Genomic DNA, 26,185 nt, shown 5'->3' on the forward strand with positions numbered 1-26,185 from the left:
TCAGACTGCACAAACTGGTGATTAAAACTTAGAACAATAATTAGACCTTTTATTTCCAAAGCAAATTTCGTTTCCAGACCAGACTTCAGCATTCATTACAATACAGACTAATAAAAACAAGGCTAGGGCCATATGCTTTTTAAAGCTTTTGTGTTGTAAAATCTGTAACAGCATTAAAATCATTTTGGAAAAAAAATAAAATTATTATGATTCCCCCAGCAAAACCCTTGGTGAGTAGCCCTTTTGATTTCTCATCCAAGCATATTGCCTGTGTATAAATATGCATGTATGCGAGAGGGCACTGAAATTTTCCATGTATTATCTGATGAACATTTTCTGTGTTGCTGCATGTTTTTTTGTGTTTATTGGTTTAAAAACTGAACCGTATTTCTTCTAGCTGGCAAGCCATAATATCTGTTGAATAAAATGTGCATACTGGAGCTGGAGAGATGGTTCAGCAGTAAAAAGCACTGACTGCCCTAGCAAAGGACCCAGGTTCAATCCCCAACACCCACATGGTGGCTCACAATTGTCTATAATTCCAGTTACGGGGATACCTCTGCAGGCACCAGGGATGTGCATGGTGTACAAATATACATGCAGCAAAAATGCTCATGCACATAGAACAAAATAAATCTAAAAATATTTTAATGCATGCATACATTGTGGGACATTCCATAGATTTCTTTTTTCTTTCTTTCTCTTTCCCTTCTGTATCCCTTCTCCCCTCCTCTTCCCTCCCCCTTTTTCCTTTCCCCTCCCTTCCCTTCCCCCTCACCTCTACCTTTGTCTCATCTTTCCTTTCCTTTGCTCCCTTGTTGGCTGTTGGCTTCCTCTTCGCTCTCTCTTCCTATTTTTCCTGTCTTCCTCTAACATGAGGAAGGAGTGTTCTGTGAACATACTCTGCTGCTTACTATCGCTGAAGTGTGTCCCTGGGTTAAATCTGCGTCAGCCATGGGAGGAACATGTTTCCCATTCAGGCTGAAAACCTTGATGGCCAAATTATCATGGTACTGCATCCTCTAAGGAGTGACATCCGAGATGAACTCCATGCCCACCATATCACTCCAGCTTAGTTCCATTGCCAAGGCTCCTGGGGCCATTGGATTGTATGTCAGATGGAAGCAAAATGAATCAAGCTAGGTCCCCTTGCTTAGTTCAGCTGTAAAGGCACAAGCTGTCTTACACAGACCCTTTTCAATTTCTATGATCCCCAAAGAATATCATTTAGATCTGACCACACAGGCTGATCTTAAATATTAAACCCACTACAGCATCGGCTTCTTAAGGGACAGATTTTTGTCTGTTTGGTCTGCCATTGTAACTCTGCATCTCAGTGCCTGGGACCTACTGGTGTTTAATTAATACTTATTTTTATGTTTCATGAAGCATTTTCAAATGAAATGTCAGGGCTGGGAAGAGGCCTCAGAAGGTAAGAGCCCTTGGTGGGCAAGTGTGAAGTTCTGAGTTTAAATTCTCAGTACCCACAGAAAAAGCTGCCTGTAGCCAGAGTACCATGTGAGCAAAAGAAGGATCCCTGGACTAGGCTGCCAGCCTGGTGCCCAGGTTCAGCAAGTGGCTCTCTCGAGGGAATAAGGTCCAGAGTGATGAGACAGGACACCTGAAGTCCTTCTCTGGACTCCATGTGTATAAATCCTCAAGTACAGGTGCACGTGTACATGCGTACACACACAGAGGCATGCACTGTGACTTTAAAAATGCATCTGACTTTTCAAAAAATGTAATATTAGAAAGAATAGATCTTTGCAGTAATTTAAAGCAGTGGTCCTTAAGCCTTTTGAGAATAAATACATCCAGCACATGTGAGCATCAATAAACATAAGCTCACAAATAATTTCAGTCAGGCCACAGGACCTTGAAACTTGACTATGGATGTCAAATGGTGCTGGCATCAGAACTCCCGAGTTTGAAAGAACCTCTAGGCTCTGACCCTTTAGAACAATCCTGCAAATTAAAGGAAACATGGAAATGTAAGTGATCTATGCTACTCGCCTTTTTCCATCTGGATTATGGTCAACATTGGGATTGAGACTTCTTCCCAAGTGACAGAAGCAAGAAGTAGGCTGGGAAAGATTCCAAGACTCCTCCAGGCTGACACAGTGATTCAGCAGAGAGCCTGCTTGTTGATTCTAGTCCCTCCTGGTCTAAACACCTCCCGGTACCATTACGTTGATTTTCTCCACCTTTGCCTCCTTCTTGTTTGATTGATGGTTGTTGTTACTGCAGATAATCCGGGCTCCCTTGTAATGTGATCAAGACATTTTTGCAAGGCGAGGTCTCAGATGATTAGGACAAGGATGGTGCTAAATGCCGGTCTCGGCTTCGTCTGGAAATTTCTAACTAGAGTTCATTAACTTGTCACTCCTGGTTCCTTTTGAGCACATACTGATATAATAAAATGGTTCAGATCAATAGACACGTTAAACAGGCCTCGTCTGTCTTCCTTTGTTGCTCATTTTTCTCTTTCTTCTTTTATCATGACTTACTTTCTTTCTCTGCCACTTTAAAAGTGAACTCTTTCCCTCTCACTGCCTGTGTGATGCTTTATTCTCTGTACTTCCAAAACTATTGGGAAACCATGGCCATTTAGCCTTCCCTAAACATACCTATTGTCATCAGAAATAGCAGGCATCTCTAACTCATTACAGCAAGAGGACATTTACTACTAGAACAAAGACATCATGAGATTGGAGGCCTTTGAGCTTAGCTTTTAAAAATTATTTTATTATTTATTTATTTATTTATTTATTTGGATGTGTGTGTGTGCGCGCGCCTAAGGCATCTGATTGGTCTAATAAAAAGCTGAATGGCCAATAGCTAATTAGTAGATGGATAGGCAGGGCTGACCAGCAGAGAGAATAAATGGGAAGAGGAGTCTAGGCTCAAGAGAGAGAGGAGAGAAAGAGGGAGAAAGAGAGGAAGGCACCTGGGGCCAGGCAGCCAGGCAGCCAGGCAGCCACCACCCAGACAGACACGGAAGAAGCAGGAAAAGTAGGGCATACAGAAGGAAAGAAAGGTAAAAATCCCCCAGGCAAAATGTAGATAAAAATAAACAGGTTAAATTAAGTTATCAGAGCTAGTAGGACAAGCCTAAGATAAGGCCACATATTCCTAACTAATAATAAGTCTCCATGTCATGATTTGGGAGCTGGCTGATAGCCCAAATGAAAGCCTGATACAATCCCCTGGAGCTGAAGTGATTGTGAGCTGTCTGATGTTGGTGCTAGGAGCAGAACTCAGATCCTTGGCAAGAGCCACACACACTCTTAACTGCTAAGCCATCTCTCCAGCCCCAGTCAAATTTTCTTAAACATTTCTCAGTATCTATATGGGTAAATACCTCAAAGTTTCATAGAACTATCTCATTTGTGAAAATCAAGGTAAAGGTGTTTTCCTAAGCTTTGTACAGCAGCTACAAACACACTGGTTTGATGTGGAGGGCATTTGTACGTCATCCCACTCTCCTCTTCCTCTTTAAGCTCACTTGCAAATGTTTCTAGGAATTGGATTCTGGACTGTGTTGTTCATGAACATCTGATCCCTCTGGCCTCTGTTCGGTCTTGTCTAGCACTGGTTGTGAGTAGAATGTTGGAAACTGGGAAGCAATCATCAGAATCACACCCATCCATTTTTCCAGAAGGAGAGATGCAGGGCTGTGTTCAGGGAAGAGTCAGGCAGAGATGCAGTTATAAAAAACAAAACAAAACAAAACAAAACAAAAAACCGACAGCCTCAACTGACCCTACATGAAGACCTCGAGGTCATTCTGAAATGAGTCAAGGAGCTGAGATTGTATACCCTTATGTGGATTCACCACTGGAGGTGGACTGTCCCAGGAAGGGTATATTCATGGGAAAGGTGACTGTCTTCAGGAAAGATAAAATCCTCTCAGTTGATTGCTGTGGGATGATCTGTATGTCCTGTGGAAGCCCTTCTTGGGTTCTTTGTGGCGTTACCCAGCTGGTCCGTATAGAGGATGATTAGGACCATGGGCCTGAGTGCAGGTGTTTGAGATGGTCTGCACTTGGCTATGCTGGGGGATGGTCTGTATGTCAAGTTGTTCTGATTGATCAATAAATAAAACCTGATCGGCTGTGGCTAGGCAGGAAGGATAGGCGGGACTAACAGAGAGGAGAAATAAAAGGACAGGAAGGCAGAAGGACTGCCTGCCAGATGCTGCCAGCACAAGAAGCATGTGAAGATGCTGGTAAGCCACGAGCCACGTGGCAAGGTATAGATTTCTAGAAATGGGTTACTTTAAGATATAAGAAAAGTTAGCAAGAAGCCTGCCACGGCCATACAGTTTGAATGCAATATAAGTCTCTGTGTTTGCTTGGTTGGGTCTGAGCGGCTGTGGGACTGGCGGGTGATAAGGATTTGTCCTGACTGTGGGCAAGGCAGGAAGACTCTGGCAACAGTTGATGGCTTTGGGCTGCTAACATCTTAGGACTGGAAAGGATTAACCAAAAATGGGGGCATGTTGGTAACAATTGTGCCATCATCTGGTGTGATTATCATGATACTACATGACAAGTATCCACACTTACCACAACATACACAAAGCTACACCATCCCTTGTGATCATTGCAGCAGGATTCTACATTAGCAGTGACTCCCCAGATTGTAGAAACCCAGTTTCAATGTAAAGTTGATGTTTCCTCCAAGGGAAGTCGCACAAGATCTTTTCCATGATCACCAAACACTCTAAGTAATAAGGAACATAAATATATCTTAGGGCAATTGGCCTCTCTTCATCTAGTTGGTTCTAAAATTCTTTATAGCCTGATTCAATGATTATCACCCTGCATGCACTTTCTGTAATCTTGATTTCCTTTTTAAAACATAGTATTTGAAGGCTGTGGAGACGCGGCTCAGCAGTTATGAGCACTCCATGCTCTTCTTGCAGAGGACCTGGGTTTAGTCCCCAGCACCCACATGGCTGCTCACTACCATTCAGAGCTCCATTTCCAGGAGATCCAGTACCCTCTTCTGGCCTCCATGGGCAGCAGGCACATAAGCAGGGCATTTACATACATGCAGGCAAGATACTCATGCACATGAAATAAAAATAAATCTTATAATAGTAATAATTTATTACATCATGTTATTCAAGGCCATTTTCATGCAAGTATACAATATATTTTGGTAATATCCACCCTGTTCTCAATGACCCTCCTCTTTCTCACCCCTCTAGTTGGTAACTTTTAGTCCCCTGGATGGTTCTGACTCTAATTCCATGTCATATGTGATTTTATGTGTCTACATAAAATCTGAGAGCCACAAATGAGAGAAAACATGCAATATTTTCCTTCCTGAATGCAACACCTGGACAAACCTTCAACATACAGTAGGTGCTTAGTACAGGTTTATTGACTTCTTAGTTGAACTGGCAGGTTAAACAACAACAATGACTTCAAAGAGTGGGATTCATTCAAGTTTTATAGAGCCGTATGTCATGTGTCTGACTGAATGATCATATTGTGGGATGACCCACATAAGCTCCAGATTATTCCTCCTCTTAAGAGCAACAGATACATGCGATGAATAGATAAAACATTGAGGGGTTCAATACAAGATAGACAGAGAAAGGAGGCACTGATGTCACCATCCAGGGAGCTCTCAAAGTTCACTAGAAGCCAGAGTAACTGAGCTATTTTATAAAGGTTGAACATGAGTTTAGGAGGCAATGAAAGGAGAAAGGTCTGGAGGAAAGGTTGTCATGCAGTGAAGTACGGGATCACCTTGAACTACAAATTGTGGTGGTATTGTGTTCCCCAAAATATTATGTACTCTAATAAATTTATCTGGGGTCAGAGAACAGACAGCCACTAGATACAAAGGCTAGAAAATGGTGGCACTCACACCTTTAATCCTAGCATTCCAGAGATAGAAATCCCTCTGGATCTCTGTGAGTTCAAGGCCACATTGGAAATAGCCAAGCATGGTGACACACGCCTTTAATCCCAGAAAGCCAGCCTTTAATCCCAGGGAGTGGAGGTAGAAAGCAGAAAGATATATAAGGCGTGAGGGCCAGAAACTAGAAGATTTTGGCTGGTTAAGCATTCAGGCTTTTAAGCAGCAGTTCAGTTGAGAGCCATTGGGATGAGAACACAGAAGCTTCCAGTCTGAGGAAACAGGACCAGCTGAGGAATTGGCAAGGTGAGATAGCTGTGGCTTGTTCTGTCTCTCTGATCTACCAGCATTGACCCCAATAACTGGCCTCGGGTTTGAATTTGTTAATAAGAACTTTTAAGATTCCTGCTACAACAAATCAGCAGAAATGTGTGGTATAGACCTTGCTCCTTAAGGCACCAGCCTGTACCAGTCATCAGGGCACACCTGAGTGAGCTATGGACTTTGGTCTTACCCTGCTTGTTTAAGCCAATCAGCACTCCCAGGAAATCAATGGCTAACCACCAACAGCTAGAATACATATCCACATGTCTCCCTGAGGCCACACAGGGATATATCAAATGTTACCTCGAGGAGGCTTGGTTAGAGATCTGCAGCTGGGGCATGCCTCCTTTGGTAATTCCCCTTTTCTTGGAGAGGTTATCTAGCAGCTACTGCACCTTGAGGTGAAAAGTGTCCTCTCTGCACCAGAGCTGAAGACTGGCCACAGAAATGAAGATGCAATTACAGAAAAATTATCCCTGGGCTGTGACTGCATTTCACGAGTATTTTATTGCTACTACGACTCATGCTTTCAATTTTCAGGGCTGAGAGGCTCTGCTGAAGCCTAATTTAAATTCTCCCTGGGAAAGCCTATGCTTTATAGACATGTGTCAGTACAGATTGAGTCCATTCGGATTTAATTCTTTTGGACTGACCACAAGACAGTGTGAGAAGACCAATGAGAAAGCCTATGCAAATAGGACCGGCCAAACATGTACCATTGTTTGTTTGTTTGTTTGTTTGAATGTATCTCTGTGTGTGGTGTGGGTATATGTGTATACATGTTCACATGTGTATGGGTGTGACTGACTGTATGTGTATACATATAAAGGCTTGAGGCTGATATTGGGCATTTCCCTCAACCATACTCCACGTTATTCATTGAAGCAGGGTCTCTTCATTGAAGTCAAAGTCAGCCAGCTTGCTTTGGGGAATCTCCTATCTCTCTGTTTTAAACACTGGACTTACAGGCAGGCCACCAGGCTCATTCAGCATTTGCATGGGTGCTGAGGTCTGAAATCCAGTCCTCACACAGACACAGCAAGCACTTTGCCTTTTTTGATGAACACCAAGAGTAGATGGAGACATTTGTTTCATTTACACTTGAACATGATCATTTCTGTATCAGGATTGTTCACAGATGAAATTTTGTTTAAAAGAAAAAAGTTGGGGATGTGACAAACTATTTCCCAAGTCTTACTAGGAGTCGTCCTTGAACCACTCTGAAATAGAAAAACCAATCCTAATCCTGTCTTTTGATTATGTCAAGATTGAGTGTTCCTCTGGAGAAATATTGATATGGGCTCAAATCAATACTAGTGTCTGTATGCCACTGTTTCTCTGTGTACTTAGGAAACATCCCTTCACCTTGCTGAAACTCAGTCCTGCCTAGAATAAGCTGATATTACCACAGAGGCAGGGGACTGACTTTTCTTTGTTTAGCTTTTTTCTTTCTTTCTTTCTTTTTTTTTTTTTTTTTTTTTTTTTTACTGGAAATGTGTATCAAACTGAACCACCGAAGATGCATGCAGGCATGCACCCAAGACCTGTCAAAGTTTGTGTGGTAAGAATGGAACTCTTGGCAATCCAAATATCTCCAGCTGCCTTTAGTCTGTTATAGTGCCAACCTTGCCCCATGATATTTCCCCTTTCCATCCATGCCACTCACATTTCTCTAAAGGAATGAAATGAGAGAGTGACTACATATCAAATGTGATTCGTTAGACTGGCTTCCATGGCAGTGTGTGGGTAGTGGAACAATGCCTGTCTCCCAACAGAGGCTGAGAACCCTGTGTTGCTCAGTACATGAAGCTGACTATCTCAGCAGTCCCGTTAGGCACCTCAACACCTGATCAAGACAATTCCTCGCAGGAATGCCCAGCAGCTTGCCTTTAGCTTGATTCTAGATCCAATCAAGTTGACAACCACAATTAACCATCACACATCCCTTCAAACAAGCAGGAGAGCTCAAGATTATGGGGCTGCTGCCGTGTATGACACTGTTCTGTTGTTTTTAAATAACATATTGCAAGCCGAAGTCAAGAGTCAGTGTAGACACAGTCAAAGTCGACAGCATGGTAAACTCTGTCACAATTGCAGCAGTTACAAGGCAGGTGTCTAAGGGTGAACAGAGTTGTACAGCAAACAGTCCAGTCATTGCCAGGGGCTATATGGATACCTGGGTCACACCTTCCTCCCTAATTACCACAACTTTCTTGAATATGATAACTAAAGAGAGCATCTGAAAGGAGGTGGAGTTTCTGTGAGAAAGGAATTCATGTGAGACAGGTGTTAAAGGGTAAGGCACAGAGATAGGAAATGGTAAAACTTGCTTTGCCTAGGAGTGTAGCTTAGTGGTTGAACACTTGCCCTGAATGTGCAAGGCACTGGGTTTAAGGCCCAACACTACAAAAATAAACAACAAAATAAACAAAAAGTACTGCTCAATGAAGAAGACGAAGTAGCATTTGATCTTCATCAGGCAATTCCAGCAGAAAAGGAAAGCTCAAGTCTTAGAGGACCTTCAGTGTCCAGGTAAGAGGACATAGGCCACCCTGTGAGCTACAAGAAACATTGGGTTGCTTGTTAATTTCTTCCAGTAACAAATATCCACTTAGCATCCACTCTGAGCTGTGCTAAGGGTAACTTTTGAAGGGTAGACTACATAATAGCTAGTCTGGACATCTATCTGGGCAGCTTGATAAGATGGTTAAGCAGGAGAAGCAAGGTAAGATGCTGTTGGGATGGGGGAGATGAGAGGTAGGGCTGATCCTAAAGGTCAGTGACACCTCAATGGCAAGTTGTCACTGAATCCAAGTTCAAGAACATATCTGTGTATGTTTAGAAGCCCTCATTTCACCTTCAATATTGGAAGATGTTTTCACCAGGTATAGAATTCCGAGTTGGCCGTTCTTTTTCCTTTGCTCGCCCTTTAGAAGTCTGCAGCTCCACTGTCTTCTCGCTGGCATTGTTCACAGCAGGACATCTGCTGTCATCCTTATCTTTGTTTCTTTGTAGAAGATGTTTCTTTTTTCCCATAGTGGTTCTTGCGATTTCGTTCTTATTGCTGGCTGTAAGCAATCTGATTGTGATAAGAAACGTTCTTCGGGGTAAATCAAGAGGGCATGGAAACAGATATGATGTGGGTGTTGGAAAAAGAGTTCAATAGAGGCCAACTTACATGGTGTAATTGGAACTAGGAGTTTCTTCTTAGAGCCGTGATAGCTGTCTTTGCAGGTGCTGAAGGAATCCCATTTAGAGAAGTAATACCTAACATTTGAAGGGTACTGTGTGAGCATGTTGGTGTGTGTGTGTGTGTGTGTGTGTGTGTGTGTGTGTGTGTGTGTATGTACACTGACACTGGCACATAAAGATGTTCCACTATAAAAGTAAAATCCAGGTTTTAAGATATGTAACATATCGTAGTCACCTACTTGAAGTGCACCCGAAACTAGGAAGTTTAAGTGCTTGACAAGGTGGGCATTCTTTATGCATTAGCTATTCTGTATTTGTACAAGTGTTCCATGTTACATAACCTCATGGTGTGGGAAGTATTATGATCCCCTCTCTACATGTGTTAAAACTGGGATACAGAGTGTTTGAATAATTACACAGCACATTTTTAGCCCCAAGGAGTGGTCAAAGTTGAACAAAAGACATCAGATTCATAGTCATCTATTCATCCGCTGTTCTAAACTGACTCAGAATGTGACAACCAAGTGCAAGAGCAAGCTACGGACAGAGCATGGGGACACCACTGTCACCAAGGTCTGTGTGAAGGGGGAAAGACACTGCTTTTAGGGTAATGCCCAACTGTCCCATTCCCTAGCCTCTTATTTAGAGATTGTGGTTGTTATAAATATGTAAAATGTGCACAGTTTTACAACAAGACATACAGGGAGCTACTTTTGTGATCTGTGCATCTCTTATTCTGGTGTCATCAGCATATCCAACAGGACAGATAACTTCTGTGGGTAAAAGTGAGGGAGTTCACAGACATATTGAACTGATGGATAAATGCAGTCTACAGAGGAGAGAGAGAGAGAGAGAGAGAGAGAGAGAGAGAGAGAGAGAGAGAGAGAGAGGCAAAGAGAATGTACAAAACATTCAATGGCATCCTTCTGCCCTAGCCATTGGTCTGGTAATGATCATTACTTAATGAGCATCTTCTAGAAGCTAAAGACTTTATCTTGTCGTCCCTGCCCCCCACTGCAGTGGGATACTACCCCATACTGACACTCCAAAACTTTTGTTTATTTTAGCTTTGAGGCACTATTTGAGTCTGGGCTGGGTATGCCTCAGTTTCTTCATCTGCATTTAAAGCTAATGAAATAATGTATGTGTAAAGTATGCATCACCGTGCCTAGCCTGAGGGGAGCACTCAGGAGGTACGGCATGGTGGCATTGTTATCTACCTGTGCTCCTCTAGGTGAAGACTTCCAGTCTGTCCATCAACATCGCCCAGGCTGTCCTGTAGACGCAGGTTAGCATTCAGCCAAGCGTCCCATCCATCAGCGTCCATCTCTGCTTCTGCTAACAGTCAGTAAACACAGTGTAGCATCTCAGCGGATGTTATTGCTCCACTCAGGCTCGTCTTGCCTTCTCAGCTACATTAATTCATCACTCGTTTGATTCATATGTTGTTTGAGCTCAAAACAGGTGCCGGAACTGCTCTGTTTTACTAGGGTTAGGGTGTTAAGCGTGAAAGAGGAAAATCGAATCCCTGCCTTATGGCTCTTAGACACTGGCGGGCGGTGGGGGAAGGGGGGAGGACAGCAACATAGACAAAATAATAACAGTTAGTAAAAATGAGGCATTTGGATAGTAACAGGTGCTATGGATACAAACCAATCACGGGAGGGAAATGAGAAGTTTGGGGATGCTGATGTAGTTAGGATGTTAGGCCCAGGGAAGACTTCTCTGCATGGTCTGGGTGACTACCTATTTCAGAGGAGAGGGAAACAATGCTCAGAGAAGGGCTGCAAATTTCCTGATGCCACACATGCCACACATTCCAGAGGCCGGATAGGAAAGCAAGATGGCCAGATTCAGTGCAGGGCATTTCTGTCTGGCAGGTGGCAGCTAAGCCTGACTGGCGCTCCATCATGAAGCCCGTGGTTCTGTTGTCCTCTCGGAAATGTATCGCCCTTCAGTTGCTCCCTCTTGGTGATTTCACCTCGCTTGTGTGTAACTGGAGTTAAGGCTTAGGATCAGCTCCCACCATCTGGGTAGTGCCAACACCCCACGGCCCTCAAGTCACTCAGAAGCAGCCATTCCCCTGAGGGACCCGGCACCCCGGGACATACACCTACAGAAAAGAGGGTGAGTTTTAGCCCTTGCCTATCTCCCCCAGGGGGTTTTGCGCAGTGTACAACCTTCACCACAATAAATGGCAGCCTGACACCTCCTCAGATACAATTTTGTATTTCACACACCATTTAACTAATGGAAACCACATAATAGGCACTCAGCGAATCGCGGTTGATTACATTCTTTCTCATTTTTCATCTCCTAATATGATTAAGATCCTTTGTATTTCAACTCATGGTAAAAGATGGAAATTAAGTTATTATTATCCACAAATCCAGGCATTATTGAACACCTACTATAGGCCAGACATTGGGCTGAGTGGTGGTTGGTGACATACATGTGTGGGATTTACCTGCTAATGGAAGAGGAGAATAATAATAAAAAGGAAGGCGGTATATGTGGGGAAGAAAAAATAGAGCATGAAAGATGAGGGGTAAGCGCTGGATAGAGCAGCCCAGTCAGGACTCGCAAAGTAGGATTCCTCTAAGTGTTGAGATGAATGAAGAGAAAAATAATGACTGTGGTTGAAAGAACAGCACTCCCTCCCCAGCTGAGGTCCACATGCTAATCCTTCAACCCTAGGAATAATTTGCCCTTCAGGGCAAAAGAAATGATATTAAGGAGCCCTGGAGACAGCTCAGTCAGTAAAGTGTTTGCATGCAAGCATAAGGACCCGAATTCACTCCAGGCAAAGGCAGGCAGATCTCTGTGAATTCAAGGTGAAGCTGATCTATATAGTGAGTTCAAAGACAGCCAAGGGTACATAGTGAGACATAGGTTAAGAGCATCAACTGCTTTTGCAGAGGACCAGGTTCAGTTTGCAGCGCCCACATGGCAGCTCACAATCACTGGTACTACAGTTCTAGGAGATCTGATGCCCTCTTCTGGCCTCTTTGAGCACTGCGTGTACATAGTGCACATATGTACATACAGGCAAAATATTTAAACACATAAAATAAAAATAAAAAATTGATATTGGCTAAGATCCAAGTGGTAGCAGAGAACATAAGGAGTCAGGTAAACTTAAAAGATGATTTGAAGATTAAACTCAAGAACCAGACCATAGATAATCACCGTCCAGGACTGTTTCCCTGGAAGAGATCTGAAACAAAATTCTTTCAGTAATTAAAATTTTCACAGGGAAAGTAATCTATGCAGGAATTAGGAGGCAGAGTGGATAACTATCCAGACATCCGATTAAAATGACCCAGGTTCAAGTCCCAACTCCTCCACTCTCCAGAGCATGTGCCTGGGCTATATGTTCAAAATTTCCCAACCTCAGTTTCCTCTTCTGGAGGAAGGGAGTGCAGTGATGTGTCTGTCCCAAAGACTCTGGGTGTAGATTAAAGGAGAAAAGTGTCTGCAAGGCCCACACATAAGGCATAGCAAGCTCAAAAATACTCTCCCTGCTGCCCTGGAAGCCATTGGTTTGCACAAGTGTCTGAAAGATGCATTGAACATGCAAGAACTCCATGTGGAAGGGAAGCAGAAAACATTGTTTCCTGTGGGGTGAGTTCAAAGAGCAACTGGGGTGCAGACATAGCTCCCTAGGTCCCAGAGAAGATTTTCAGAGCTCAGTCATCAAACAGTGTCTGCATTTGCCAACCGTGACTTCCAAAGAGGAGCAGGGCCCTTCTGCCTCTTAGGGAAGAATGCGAATTACACGGCAATTGAATATTTATTACGAGCACCTCTTCTCTAAGTACTTGTTTTACCATTGCAACATCAAAACCGCCCGGCCCAGAGAAGACTCAGATGTGGGAGAATATCAAATGTGTTTTTCTCTTTCTTATTATTTTTTTTTTTTGTCCTTTTTCATGGTAGATCTGACGCACCTTTGAATCTTCAAAGGATGCAATAATCAATGACGTGAGGAGACAGGCGACAGCGTGCCCGTCATTGTAGAGATGAATTTATTAATGTAAACGGCATCGTGTGGAAGAGAGATGGGGCTGAATTAAAATGTGAGGACCTGTGATCCAACAAGAAATGTAGAACAAAAGGAGGAGAGGGAGACTGAGCAGGGAGATAAAAGACGCTTTGCCGATTCCAGGCTCCGCTGAAGAGAGCGACATAAAAGAGGTTATCGCCGAAGTGTGCTACGGCAACCCTGGTTTCTTAATTAAAATGTCTCCAAGAAAGGAGGTAGTGGGAATAGTACCAGGGGTATGGGCAAGATGACAGTGACAGAGAAGAAATGCAGGGCTTCAGAAGAGGGGATTGTTCAGGGTAAATACTGGGAATACGTCTCTGAGCTCAGGTCGTGGAGAATATTAAAAATTGCTTGGGTAAAGAGAGCAATTGACTTTGGCAGCTGGTGTGGCAAATAGCTTTTTTTTTTTTTTACGAAAAGAGAGAGAGAGAGAGAGAGAGAGAGAGAGAGAGAGAGAGAGAGGTGTACCACATGCCACATGAGTGTGGGTGCCCACTAAGGCCAAAAGAAGGCATCGGGACCCCTGGAGCTAGAGTTACAGGTGGTTGTGAACTGCCATGTGTCTGCTAGGGACTGAAGCCAGGCCTTTTGCGAGAGCAGGTAATCCTCTTAACTGCTGAACCACCTCTCCAGCCCTGGGAAACAGCTTTCTAATATTAGAGTTTGCAGCCATTAGTATCAAGAAAAAAGACCCCAAACTGACAAATGGACAAAATATAATAGAAGAAGGACTTTGAAAACAAATCCAGAGTGGGTCCAGGCAAAAAGGACTACCTTTCCTTCAATGAGGTCCTGTTGGTCAGGGGGCTCAGTGGTTAAAGACGCTTCCCTCCAAGACTGAATCTAAACCCTAGGGCCCTCGTAGTGAAATGAGAACTATGGAGGTTGGCCCCTGGCCTCCACGTGTATGCATGAGGCAAGTGCCCACACAGATAAATAAAAATGCTTTTAAAATATATTCTTAGGTCTGAGAAAGAGACACATGGCTCTGGAGGAGCGCAGAGGACAGAACCACCTGCTTGCGCTGTTGATAAAGCTGACCACTGCCTCTGAGTCGGCTCCAGAATAGCCCAGCTCCTTCACTGTTCTCAAAATGTCTCCTTGAGCTAGCACCTGTGATGCCGCGCTTCATTGCAGAGTAGCCAGCTGCACTGCCCACACTGGCAGCCAGCAAGGTCTCCCGCCAGCTAATGAGGTGACTGGGTTGCCAGGGAGAAGGGAGCTGGTGTCCTCTCCACTCCAATGACAAAAGCATCAGGCGATGGGTAAAAGGTAGGACTGCTTCTTCCCTGAAGTCACCCTGAGCCTTTGGAATATGAAGAGATGGGGCAGGCTTGCTGTGCACTATCAGAGAGCATTTACCAACACATACTATTTATTAAAGTTTAAAGAAAATGTCTGCATTGTCCAGAAGTGATTAGAAAACATCCCTAAACCAGTCTCGAACCTGAACTGGAGACAAAGAAGGGGAGTGTGGGTGACTGAGCTAGAACAGATGTTTCCCCCAATTCTTTTGAGGATGTATAGGGCCTGAGGGACCAGTGGGTAGCTCTGTGTGACCATTTTGGAGAGAACTCACGGCCAACACTCTGTACATACACACTTGAATGTCAACGGATTGTTCTTTTGGGGGTGGGTGTAATGGTTGGTCTTAAATGTCAACTTGTCACAAAGTAGGCTCACCAGAGAAGGTCATCTCAGTGTGGGGATTGTCCAAATCAGTGGGTCTATGGGTATGTCTCTACTATTCTCCATGGATAACAGTCTTGATTGTTAACTGAAGTGGGAAAACACACCCACTGTTTCATGGGCTGGGTCCTGGACTGCACAGAGTGAGGGAAGCCAGCTGACCATTCTCTCTGCTCTTGACTGTGGATGTGACCTGATTAGCTGCTTGAGTTCCTGCCTTGACTTCCCCTCAATGAGGGACTGGAACCTGAACCCATAAACCAAACAAACTCTTCCTCCTTACACTGCTGCTTTATTCATAGACATCAAGCAGCAGGGTTTCCTAAGAGGGGCTTCCTTACAGCCCATTTCTCTGTTCTGAACTCTGGCAGATGTGGAAAGCAGTATTCCCAGAGCTTACATTCTTGCACCTAGAACGCAGACTCAGATTAATTCAGCTGTGGAGGCAAGGGGCTCTGTGTGTATTAGGAAAACAAGCCCATTTGTAAAACACTAGCAGATCCCTCCAGGTGCTCAGAAGTAGCTATTTAGCATGAATATTTCATCAATGCCAGAGTAGATTGAAGAAAATTCTTTCCATTATATCCCCATCACCATTGCACGTGGTTGAATGGACTTCTGACTAAGGAATCTAAATATGCTTAAAACATTTTTACCTCCAGTGGAACGAGCAGGGCCTGATTGGGTTGCTATTTTCCTGCTTCATGAAATATTTCAGAGGCAATTGTGTCTTAGGCATGTTGTTTGGCAAATTTTTATCCAAAGCCAGAGCCATTGGATTATTTTTTAACTGGAAGCTCAGATGTGGAGAAGTCGGCAGTTTCGAGAAAACATCAAGGGCCTGTTGCTGTGCTCCCTGCATTTTAATTTTTAAGACCAACTTTTAGTACACGCCGCTGGGCTTGGTGGAATGAGTGTCAGGGAACAGAGATTGTTTAGGTGGGGGTGGACTTCAGGGTTCACACCCCACCCCCCAGGCCTTGCAGAGGCTTCTCCTGGGGTCCACAGAACTGCCTGCTGTGCTGGATGGGCCTGACATCTCCTTCTCCATCCTCTTCAGAACTTCTCAGGCACTTGGTCTCTCTGCTTCCCAGCTCCACCAATGCTGGCCTGTGGTTTCCTTCTGTCTCTGTGCCTTCTTCTGTTTAGCCCCAGGCCTGAAACCAGGCCCCTTCCTTGCATCCCTTTTTCCAGAGGAAAAATCCTGAACTGATGTTGGAGACGAGAGTGGAGAGTGGAAGGACAGATGGAATTGGCCACGCAGAAGAGGGCAGAGTCCAGGAGGGACAGCACCTGCTGAGGTCAGCAGCAGCATCAAGAACCACGCCTCCTGGGCCTGCCCTGCCTCCCTGGTTCTGGGAACTTCGTTCTTGGTCATGCCTATGTGCTTACACAGTGTTAATAAGGAACAGGTTGTGTTTTTAAAAGACTTTTTTGAGTTGCCTCTCAAATTCCCAACTCAAATCCCCAACACTCACAGGGAAACTTATAACTTCTTTACATCATTGACTATTTTCGTCTCAGCAACTTCTTTTCCATCCTAAATATATATACCAAAGTCAAACATCATAGCCCTAGGACCTTGGGAATGTCCTTCCTCAGTGCTCCATACTAGGGTGCTTGGTTATTCACCCACACATATAAGAGTGTTTACTTATGCATTCATTTCTTTTTTAATATTGTGGTAGATTAATTTACTACACTAAAATAAAAGGAATACAGGGAATTGAAGTAAATATTTCCTTCTGTAATTAAGATCATCTAAATAGATAAATGATTAACTTCCCAAATAATGATCTAAGAATGCCTGGACAAGACTAATGAGGCCAAAGTGGAGACCAGGAAGTGTTCTTCTAGACCAGGTCTCTCAGGAAAAGGATCTCACTGGGGTCTCCCAGCTCCCACCACTACCACTCGATGATGTCACCCATAGTGAGTGATACCTCACATGTCTAGCAGGCTAAAATGTAGCAAAATGTGTCAGATCCACAACTGTCACTTCTGAGGGGGTCACTAAGCAAATATTTAAATCATTTCAGCAGGATATTGTCCTACCTAAAGTCACTGGATATTTTCAGTTTCCATTCTTTCGCTTCACTTGTGGTCTATTCATCGTATATGGTATTGGGTTTCATAGGGCTGTTGTTACATGAGTATATGATGTACTTTGGCCATGATCCTCTCACCCATATCCATCCCTGACCCTCCCCTGACCCAATTTCATATCGACAGTTACGTTACCAAAGTATCTTATCAATGGCTTTCCCTACTGGAAATGCTGTTTCTGGTGTCACTAGCCATTGTTTCTAGGAAGCACGCGCATTGGAGGCTCTGAAAAGCCTTCTACCCATTTACTCCTGTTGGGTCCAAAGAGCCCTTGAAAAATGTGAATGCCTTAGTTTCCAATCGTTGCTTGACTTCATGCCATCCCAGGGCCGCACCAGCCAACATCATCTCACCCCACCTTTAAAGAAAATTCTATGTCCTCTTGTGACAAGATGATCTCCAGGACAAGCAAGGGGTGGCAGAAGCACCTGGCATCAGAGAACCTGGACAAACACATGCATTAGCACAGATCCCATCCCAGACGTTTCTGCCCATGAACACTGAGGTTCTTTGGTGACAAATGCACAATTAGACAGACCCATAACTGGCAGAGACAGAGGCAGAGCCATGAGCCTAGGAACCTGACATGAAGGCCAAGGTGTCTAGGAACAGAAGGAAGAAGACTGCCCTGCTCATTTGCTCTCTCCAGGGGCCTCTAAGGAACCTTCAGAGTCTGTTTCCCAAGGCCCAGAGTCTTCTGTTTCTTTGCTCCAGCATTTCACATCTGGGTTGAAACTACTGTGCCTGTCACTCCACATCTCGGGAGCTGGGAGAGGTGAGAGGCACTGTGTCTTTAATGACTGGCATGCTGAGAAGAATGGGACACCAGGAGCAGGCCCAGGGCTCAGGGACACCCAGAACAACACCATGGCCCTCAGCAGGATTGCAGACACAAGTGAGCCCTTCATCACAAACAATGGAAAGTTTGTTGCTGAGGACACAGGGTGCTTTTTCATAGCTTTGGACACATTTACACACACGCTGTCGTAATGAACGGAGGTCTCTGTGGCTGTATTACAGTTCTGAATCACCAAGCCGTTACATATGCATGGCGCCTTAAATCTCCACACAGGGCTGTCCTACACATTCACTCATGGGCGGCACTTGAAGTTGTTGGTTTTCTTAACTGTAAATGAGATTTGGATGTATCATATATTTTACATATGTTCTACTCTTTTGCTGTCCCCCAGTAAAGCAAGAGCCTCTTTGGAGATGCTATATATGTGTTTTATATAATAGAATCCATTCTCTCTTCCCTGGTCTCCTGGCTTTTCTCTTCCTTCTTGCCAGCTTATTTGTTTGCTTGTTTGTTTTCAACTCAGTTGTGTTAGGGTTATCGTGCATTGTTTTGTTTGGTTGGCTGAGTTTCCTATTGATTGGTTTCATCCTCTTTGCTAGTTCTTTCCACTATCATTCATAAACACACACACACACACACACACACACACACACACACACACTCACACACACCACAGGGGGAGGGAAGAAAGAGGGGAGAGATGAAAGAGAAAGAATCCAGTGTTCTGTCTTTGCCTGCCTGTGGAAACTATTGTCTTCCTAGAAAACAACCATCATTCTTATGCGTGTGTGTGTGTGTGTGTGTGTGTGTGTGTGTGTGTGTGTGTTTTATGTATGTGCACATGTGTGTGCATGTGCATGTGAAGGCCACAGAACAACCTTGAGTGTCATCTTCATGAATGCTGCCCAACTCCTCTGAGACAGGATCTCCCAACTAGAGAGTCTCAGTTATCCTCCTGTCTTCACTCCCAGTGATGGGATTCCAAGTGCACACCACTTGGTCCAACATTTTAAAGTGTATTCTGGAGGTCAAATTGAGGTCTCTGTGCTTGCAAGGGAAATGCTTTTCCAATTGAACCGCTTTTGTAAATGGGGCTGGAGAAATGCTCAGAGGTTAAGAGCACTGCTTGCTCTTCCACAGGACCTGGGTCCATCTAGCATCAGTCTTGCAGTTTCAAGTACATGGGGCAGTGATATGAAAGGCATTCACGCTGCTGCCTGCTCCAATTCCAAAATGCTGTTTACAGAACTGAATATCTGCCCCATTGAATAACAGCTTACATCTTCTCTTGGAATCTTGGAAAACTAACTTATGACAAAGAAAAAGATTTTGATAGGTTTGCAACAATTATTCTGGTCTGTGAAGTGCTCTGATTATAGCTTCATTTTCTCAGCTCAGAAATACCATTTTAGTAAATCAACCATGTTTTACAAAGACTCCTTAGTTTATATTTTTATATTATTCTTTTATAACACAGTCATGTAATCTACAATGGACACAATAGGATGTTCTCTAGAAATATAGTTTGTGATATTCATTATCTCTGCTAGTTAGGCAAATTTAATTGGGGCTAATTTTTACATAATCTGTCCAAACTTTCTTCATTGGTCAAAAAGAGATATGGATTTTTGGAAGGATTCTGTAAATATAAGGGCTGACATTAAGTATCTCCATGTTGGCCAACACACAATTGCCGTATTGCTATTCTAGCATCTTGTGGAGGAACTTGAAGTGTGGGTCTTCCCACACTACGCTCATGTAGGAATCTTATCCTTGCTGCTCAACACTGGGCTGGTTTTTACTTTTGCATCTTGTGTTTCCTGTCTCACTAAGTTCTTCTGTGAAGTTTTCTTCTTTCTTTGAGCTTAGCACCTAGGTGTATTCCTAGGGTGGAATTATAGAGGGAAGAACTATGGATATTTGCAAGGCTCTTGATAAACAAATATTGCCCAATGGCTCTCCACAAGACCATTAGTCTATTCCAAGAAAAATCAAGAGTATGAATGTTTGTGGAGGTGTTCAAAAACTTTAGCTGGTCTTGTTCTTGCTTGACTTTCCTATGCATATTTTCTCTTAAAACTATAAAATATAGGTATACACACACACACACACACACACATTGTTATGGACCAGGGGCTAATGATATCATGACGTTATTATTTACCACATTGTCTTGATGGGAACTCACTATGACATGAAGTCTGAGGTGCTTACTCCTGATGATACAGAAGATCCTTTTAATTAGCATGTGGTATTTGATGAGATTGATTTACATATTAAAAGTGGTGCTCTGTTTGCGACTCATTTTTCTCCAGCCCTCTAATTAGATCAAGGTTGTGCTGCCCACCCCCCTCCCCCCACCCCACCCCGCTCCCCTCTCCTTTTCTTGCCTCTCTGTAGGTAACAGTTTGTAGCTCCAGTTTAATGTTGTGGGTCTCCAGTATGTTTATTTTTATGTTTTCTTCTTTTAATATAATGTGACATTAGCACTTGATGTGAAATAATGATTCAGTCTCCTTTGTTGAACACAGTTCTTTAATTAAAAAGGTATAACTCTCAAATTGGAGTCAATGGCATATTGAATTTTAAAAAGAAAGGACATGAAATTGGGGGTTAAGGAGGTGAAGGAACATCTGGGAAGAGTTGGGGTGAATATGATCAAAATACATCATATGAAATTCTTGAAGAATTAATTACAATAATTTTTTTAGATGTGGAACTCCTGACAGCATGCCTTCAGTGAGTGAATATGAGCAATTCCCTGGGGAATGCACTCCAAAAAGCACTCCTGCTCATGGCATGGAAACCATCACCTACATCTCCATGAGGCCTGAAGTGTTTACAAAGTTGTCACTCACTACTGTTTACTCCTGCTTCTCTAGCTGGTCATGAAGGGAGCCATGCTTATGTCCAGAAATTGCTTGCTGACCAGGTGACTTCTACCTGTTTGGCAGATTAAGACCAGTCTATACAGCATGAAAGGTGTATAAACCCAATGTGGCATTTTAAGTAGATAATTCAAAAGTTAGAATTAACTGGCTTAATAATCATCATTGTGAATCATGATGTCAACTTTCATGTGATTCTAAGTATGCACTAGGTCATTCTAAAGATATTTGATAGAGTAAAATTGACAATATCTAGACAGCTGTGTCCTTCACAACAAAGCAAAGTACCCAGGGCAGGCTGATCCTTTTCTGTCTGTGGGCGACCTTAGTCAGCTGATCTTGTTTTCTCTTTTAGGATATATTTAAATTTGCAAGGACATCTCCTGTCCCAAGACAAAAGAGGTCCATTGTGGTGTCTCCCATCTTGATCCCGGAGAACCAGAGACAGCCCTTCCCCAGAGATGTTGGCAAGGTAAGTGGGACAAAGGACAAATGGCACAGGGTGTTTCTATTAAGGCATGAGCATGCACAAGACAAGCTGGCTGTGATGGTTGTGATTAGCTGGAACTGGCCTCCATTATTGCATGGTAGGAGGTCAGAACGATCTTCTCAAGGTAGGAATTTCAGCAATCATTTTTACAAAGAAGAAAAAAGACTGGGAAAGTGACAGCCATCTATCACAATTGTGGGACCTACAATAAAAAAATGTAAACAAAAACTAACTTTGAAGTGATATTATAAGATGTCATTGGTTAACAACCAGCTGCTTTGTCTTTGGAGCTGATGTCCAGGTGACAGGTTGACTGCTGGGTGTTGACGTTTGTTTTTGTTGAGATCCTGTTTTTCAAATGTGTCATTCCAAGCTCACTGTTGGGGCAGCTTCCCAGAATCAAAACCAGATTACAGGAACTCAACCACACTAACTAGATTCGAAACACTGCTTCTTGAGTCTGAACAACCAAGTCCCCTGGAGAAAATAGCTTATGTTAAATGGACCACGGTACTGATGGTGCATTGCATCAAAAAAGAAAGAGTAAAAAAAAAGAAATCAGCAAATTGAGTTTAATGATGTGACTATCTGTTTTTGGTGATTCAGGACTCAGGCCACTTTCTGTCTGTGAGCTACAAGGGCATTCTGCTGAGCTGGCGGAAGGGGCTGGCTTTACCCTGATAAGGAGGAGCAAGGACTAAATGGATATGTTGCTTCAGAGTAATTCACCTTAAGGCATAAAGCAGAGGACCATCCTTGACCCCTTGGCTCAGATGCACTGAACCCTCCATAAGTGGTTGCTGTGAATATCCTGTTTTTCAGAAATCTGAACCATTTTAAATCACTCTTGATTATGTGTACCTGGCTGCAGGTGACTCTACTCTGTCTTTCTCTGCCCTATTGGACCTAATACAATAGTCTCATCCAAAACAGTGGCCTCAAGTAAATTATGTGGAACACACATCATATATGGAACACAACCTCCTGGCCCCACAGAAATGTCTATGTAGAAATTCAGATTAGAAGCTGCTTCTATTTCTTGTTGAAGCTGGAGTTGGAACATGGCTGCTTACTTAAATGAGCGATCTCAATGCCGGCATCTATTGCCTTAGTAATTTACTCATCAGGTAAAAAATGGAATGCCTGTTTTATGCCACAGTCCCATCAGGACTGGGTAAACACAGCCACAACTAGCAAAGAATCCAACTTGACTTCTAGAGGGGGAAGGGACATTTATGCAACTAAATACCAAGAAAATTTCAGGGTCTGACAATGACTGTATGAAACAGAAAGACAGTGATCTGAGAAACAGAGCAAAGGGTCCAATCTGGAGGGGTCAGAGGGAGAAGGTTGTCATGTGACATCTAAGGGGAAACCAGAAGACTAAGGACATCCACAGAAAGACCAGGTCCGTGGTTTCTTGGTAGAGATGTGTGTTCAAAAGCCTGAGGTGGGGAGGATGGAGTGTTTCTGAGGAGCACAACCCAGGAGACCATAGCACAGAGAGCCAGGGAGAGCATGGCCAGAGGACCTCTGCAAGATGTTGGAGGTCATCTGTCTTGGAGGCCCATAGGGGAGTGGGGATTTGGTCACAGTCTGCAATGACTGACCCCGGAAGCTCTCCCGGGGCAGTGTGTATATGTCAAAGAATACCCCAGCTTCATGGTAGGAAATAATCTGTGGAAACAGAATAGAAGATGGTAGTGGGAGCATTGAGACCCACTAAGGGGAAGGTATGGTCTCCACAAGAGGTGAGGGTGTCCTAGACCATAGCAGTTCTGTTTCTACTGGAAATTAAAAGCCATCAATATACTTCTAATTTTAAACTGTTATTGTGCCAAAGATGTATCTCTTTTAGCAAATACTTTCTATGACTCATAGAAAACAGAGGAACTTGGAATGGGCAGAGCTGAGTTATGACAAGCCCTGTCCCTCTGGATAGCCTCGGCCACTGACATACCCCTACACTACCTTCCCACAGAGTCAAGGGCTCTACTTGCCAAGGGACTAATCTCTACATCTTTAATAGATTTTGAGCCCAGTGATAGTCTGTTTCCCCTGCAGTAATGAAATAGCAGAGTCAGGCTGTTTTGTAAAGAAGAGAGGTTTGTTTAACTCATGGTTCTAGATGTGAAGGATCCAGAGTTGACATCGGGTGATAGCTTTGTTAGCAGCATCCTGAAGCATGAGGAGTCATGGGTTAAGAGACAGGCAGCACACATGTATATACTGTCTAGTCTCTCTGCCTATTTTTCGTGTGTATTTGTGGCTTTATATTCTCATGTGTGTGGCTGCGCTTTTGTGCATGTGTGGGGTGGTGCATATGCATGGATAAAGTCCAGAGAAGAACCTTGGGTTGTTCCACAAGGCACCATCTACTTTGTGGTTTTGAGACATGGTCTCTCATTGGTCTAGATTCAGCAAGGAGGCTGAGCTGGCTAGCCAGTGTGCCCCTTACAGCAAGCTCTTATATGCTTTCCAGCTACATCCCAGCACTCATACTTTAGTAAAAATCCTTTATTACATGTCAGATTTCCATTGATGTGCTTGTCTACACAGCCTGTCTTTCAGCACATGTCATAACCAAGCACTTCATTATGATGCTGTTTTAAAAGAGAGCACCTATTCTAGAATGATTTCTGTGCTGTGATAAAACACTCCAACCAAAAGCAACTTTGGGAGGGAAGTTAGGGCAGACATTTGAAGCAGAAACCACGGAGGGATGCTGCTGACTCTCTCTCTGCCCCCGGCTTGCTCAGCTACTTCTTTTTCACATTGGCCTAACACCACCTGCCTGGGGATGCCACCCCTCTCAGGGATGGCACCACTTTTGTGGTGAGTCCTCCTCAATCAGTTAACAGTTAAATACCCCCACGAAAATGGCCTCAAGCCAATTTGATGGAGGCGATCCTTCAGTTGAGGGTCCCTCTTCTCGGGTGTGTCAAGTTGACAACCCAAGTCAGTCATCACAATCCCCATTGGCAAGAGCATCCCATCTCATGGAAGATGGCTCAGATTGGTGTGAGCGGTCCCTGTGCATATTAGATAGGAGGCAAGGAGACATGAAGCTGGTCTCAGTTGCTAACTCACTGTGTGTCTTTGACTGGTTGCTTCCTCTCACAGAGTCCCATTCCCCTACTTGGCATGTTAGAAGACCATCCCTGTGGAATTCTTGTCATGAGAAATCAATGCAATAAGTGGAAAGGGCAGACAAACCATGAATAGGTACTAGTATTTTCTATGCATCTCTAATCCTATAAGATCAAGGATCCTGTCTGTTTCCATTGCTATTAAATCCCCAGGTCTTCCCATGGCACCTCGCAACTGATACTCAATATACACTCGCGACACAAACTAGGTTGAATTTCAGGGACTTTCCCTCCTGAGTGGCATGAGTACTTACTCACCAAGGCCAACTACCTGGGGCCTCTAAGACTAGGCGCATAAACAAGTTAACTCAGGAAATGAGATGAGAACAGAGGGTGAGAAGAGATCGGGAAAACCTGTGAGGCAAAGTATTTACATCAGGCCAGTGATGGTGCAGAATCCATCAGTGTCCTGAGTTTTCCCAGGGAGCCTCCTTTACAGTGAACACCACATTTGTAGGTGCTGTGGGGTACCTCGCTGGCCAACGGCTCTCCTCCGAAGTTAGAAAGCTTTGCATCCACACACGAGGCAGAGCACAAGGCAAACAAGGAGTGCTGGAGAACACACAGCCCCTCACCGTTCCTTTGGGGTGGGATATTCCTGAGACGGGGATTCCCACCATTTCCTGTCTCCTCTCTGGGTTTATGATCTAGTGAGTGCTGATACTTCTCCAGAAGTAGCCTGGCTGCCTTCTGAATGAAGTGGCCACAGTAGAAGCCTTGTCTCAGGTTTCACTTTTGGGGGATCCAAAATGAGACAAGGATCTTTCTTAATAGCCACTTGTTTTGTTACTTTCTGTTGCTGGGATAAAACACCACGACCAGAAGCAACTTAGAGAAGAGTCTATTTGAGCTTACAGTTCCCGGGGGCTAAGAAGAGTCCAACAGAGCAGGGAAGAGTGGCAGCAGGCAGGGAGTGAGCATGGGAAGGGGTGGGAAGTTGAGAGCTCAGATCTTGAAACGCGAGCATGAAGCAGTATGAGTGGAGCAGAAGCGGCTGGAGAAGGTCTCAAAGCCCAACCCTGGTGACACTTCCTCCAGTGGGATTGCACCATCTAAACCTTCCCATTCCAACCACCACACCACTGAATCTCCTCTTCAAATAGTAACATCCTAGACTGGAGTCTGCTGTGCAATACTAAAGTCAGAGGTGGAGGACAGTGACAGGCAGAGCCAGAGATCTACCTCCTTGGTCCCATACCCAGCAGTCACTGAAGACACATTGTATTCTCCCACCCCTCTGGAGAGAGAAGCCTGACAGGTGTGAGGAGGACTGATGAAGCTAGGGTGGAGGATACAAAGGAAAGAATGGGATGAATAAATTAAAAACAAGCAGGCACAATCAGGAAAATGACTCCCTTCAGGGGATATAAAGCAAAGGCAGACTTTTTTGCAAGAGTTACTTTGCAAGAAGCATCTGGGAGACTTGTGATGTTAGTATCCCATCATGACAAGGAACACAGGCACTTTGTAGAAGACCTAGGTTGAGATTCTCTCCGTGGGCACACATGCCAAGCCAAGAGGAGTCCTCAACTGAAAAATGAAATTGCCTTTGATGCAAAGTAAGAGGCAATGAAGAATGTTTCTGGCTAGCTTCACGCTCATTCATTCATTCATTCATTCATGTAT

General features: G+C 43.9%; 1 protein-coding gene across 2 annotated transcripts in view; it reads left to right on the forward strand.

Annotated features, from left to right (window-relative positions):
• The window catches only part of Cdh13 (cadherin 13), a 1,005,873-nt gene that overhangs the window by 441,252 nt on the left and 538,436 nt on the right, over nucleotides 1-26,185 (forward strand). For both annotated transcript variants that reach the window (XM_028875721.2, XM_028875722.2), the window contains exon 4: nucleotides 21,276-21,392. In XM_028875721.2, the coding sequence (XP_028731554.1) occupies nucleotides 21,276-21,392 (117 nt within the window). The remainder of the gene's footprint in view (nucleotides 1-21,275; nucleotides 21,393-26,185) is intronic.

This window comes from Peromyscus leucopus, chromosome 5, assembly GCF_004664715.2.
Source record: "Peromyscus leucopus breed LL Stock chromosome 5, UCI_PerLeu_2.1, whole genome shotgun sequence".
NCBI lineage: Eukaryota > Metazoa > Chordata > Mammalia > Rodentia > Cricetidae > Peromyscus > Peromyscus leucopus.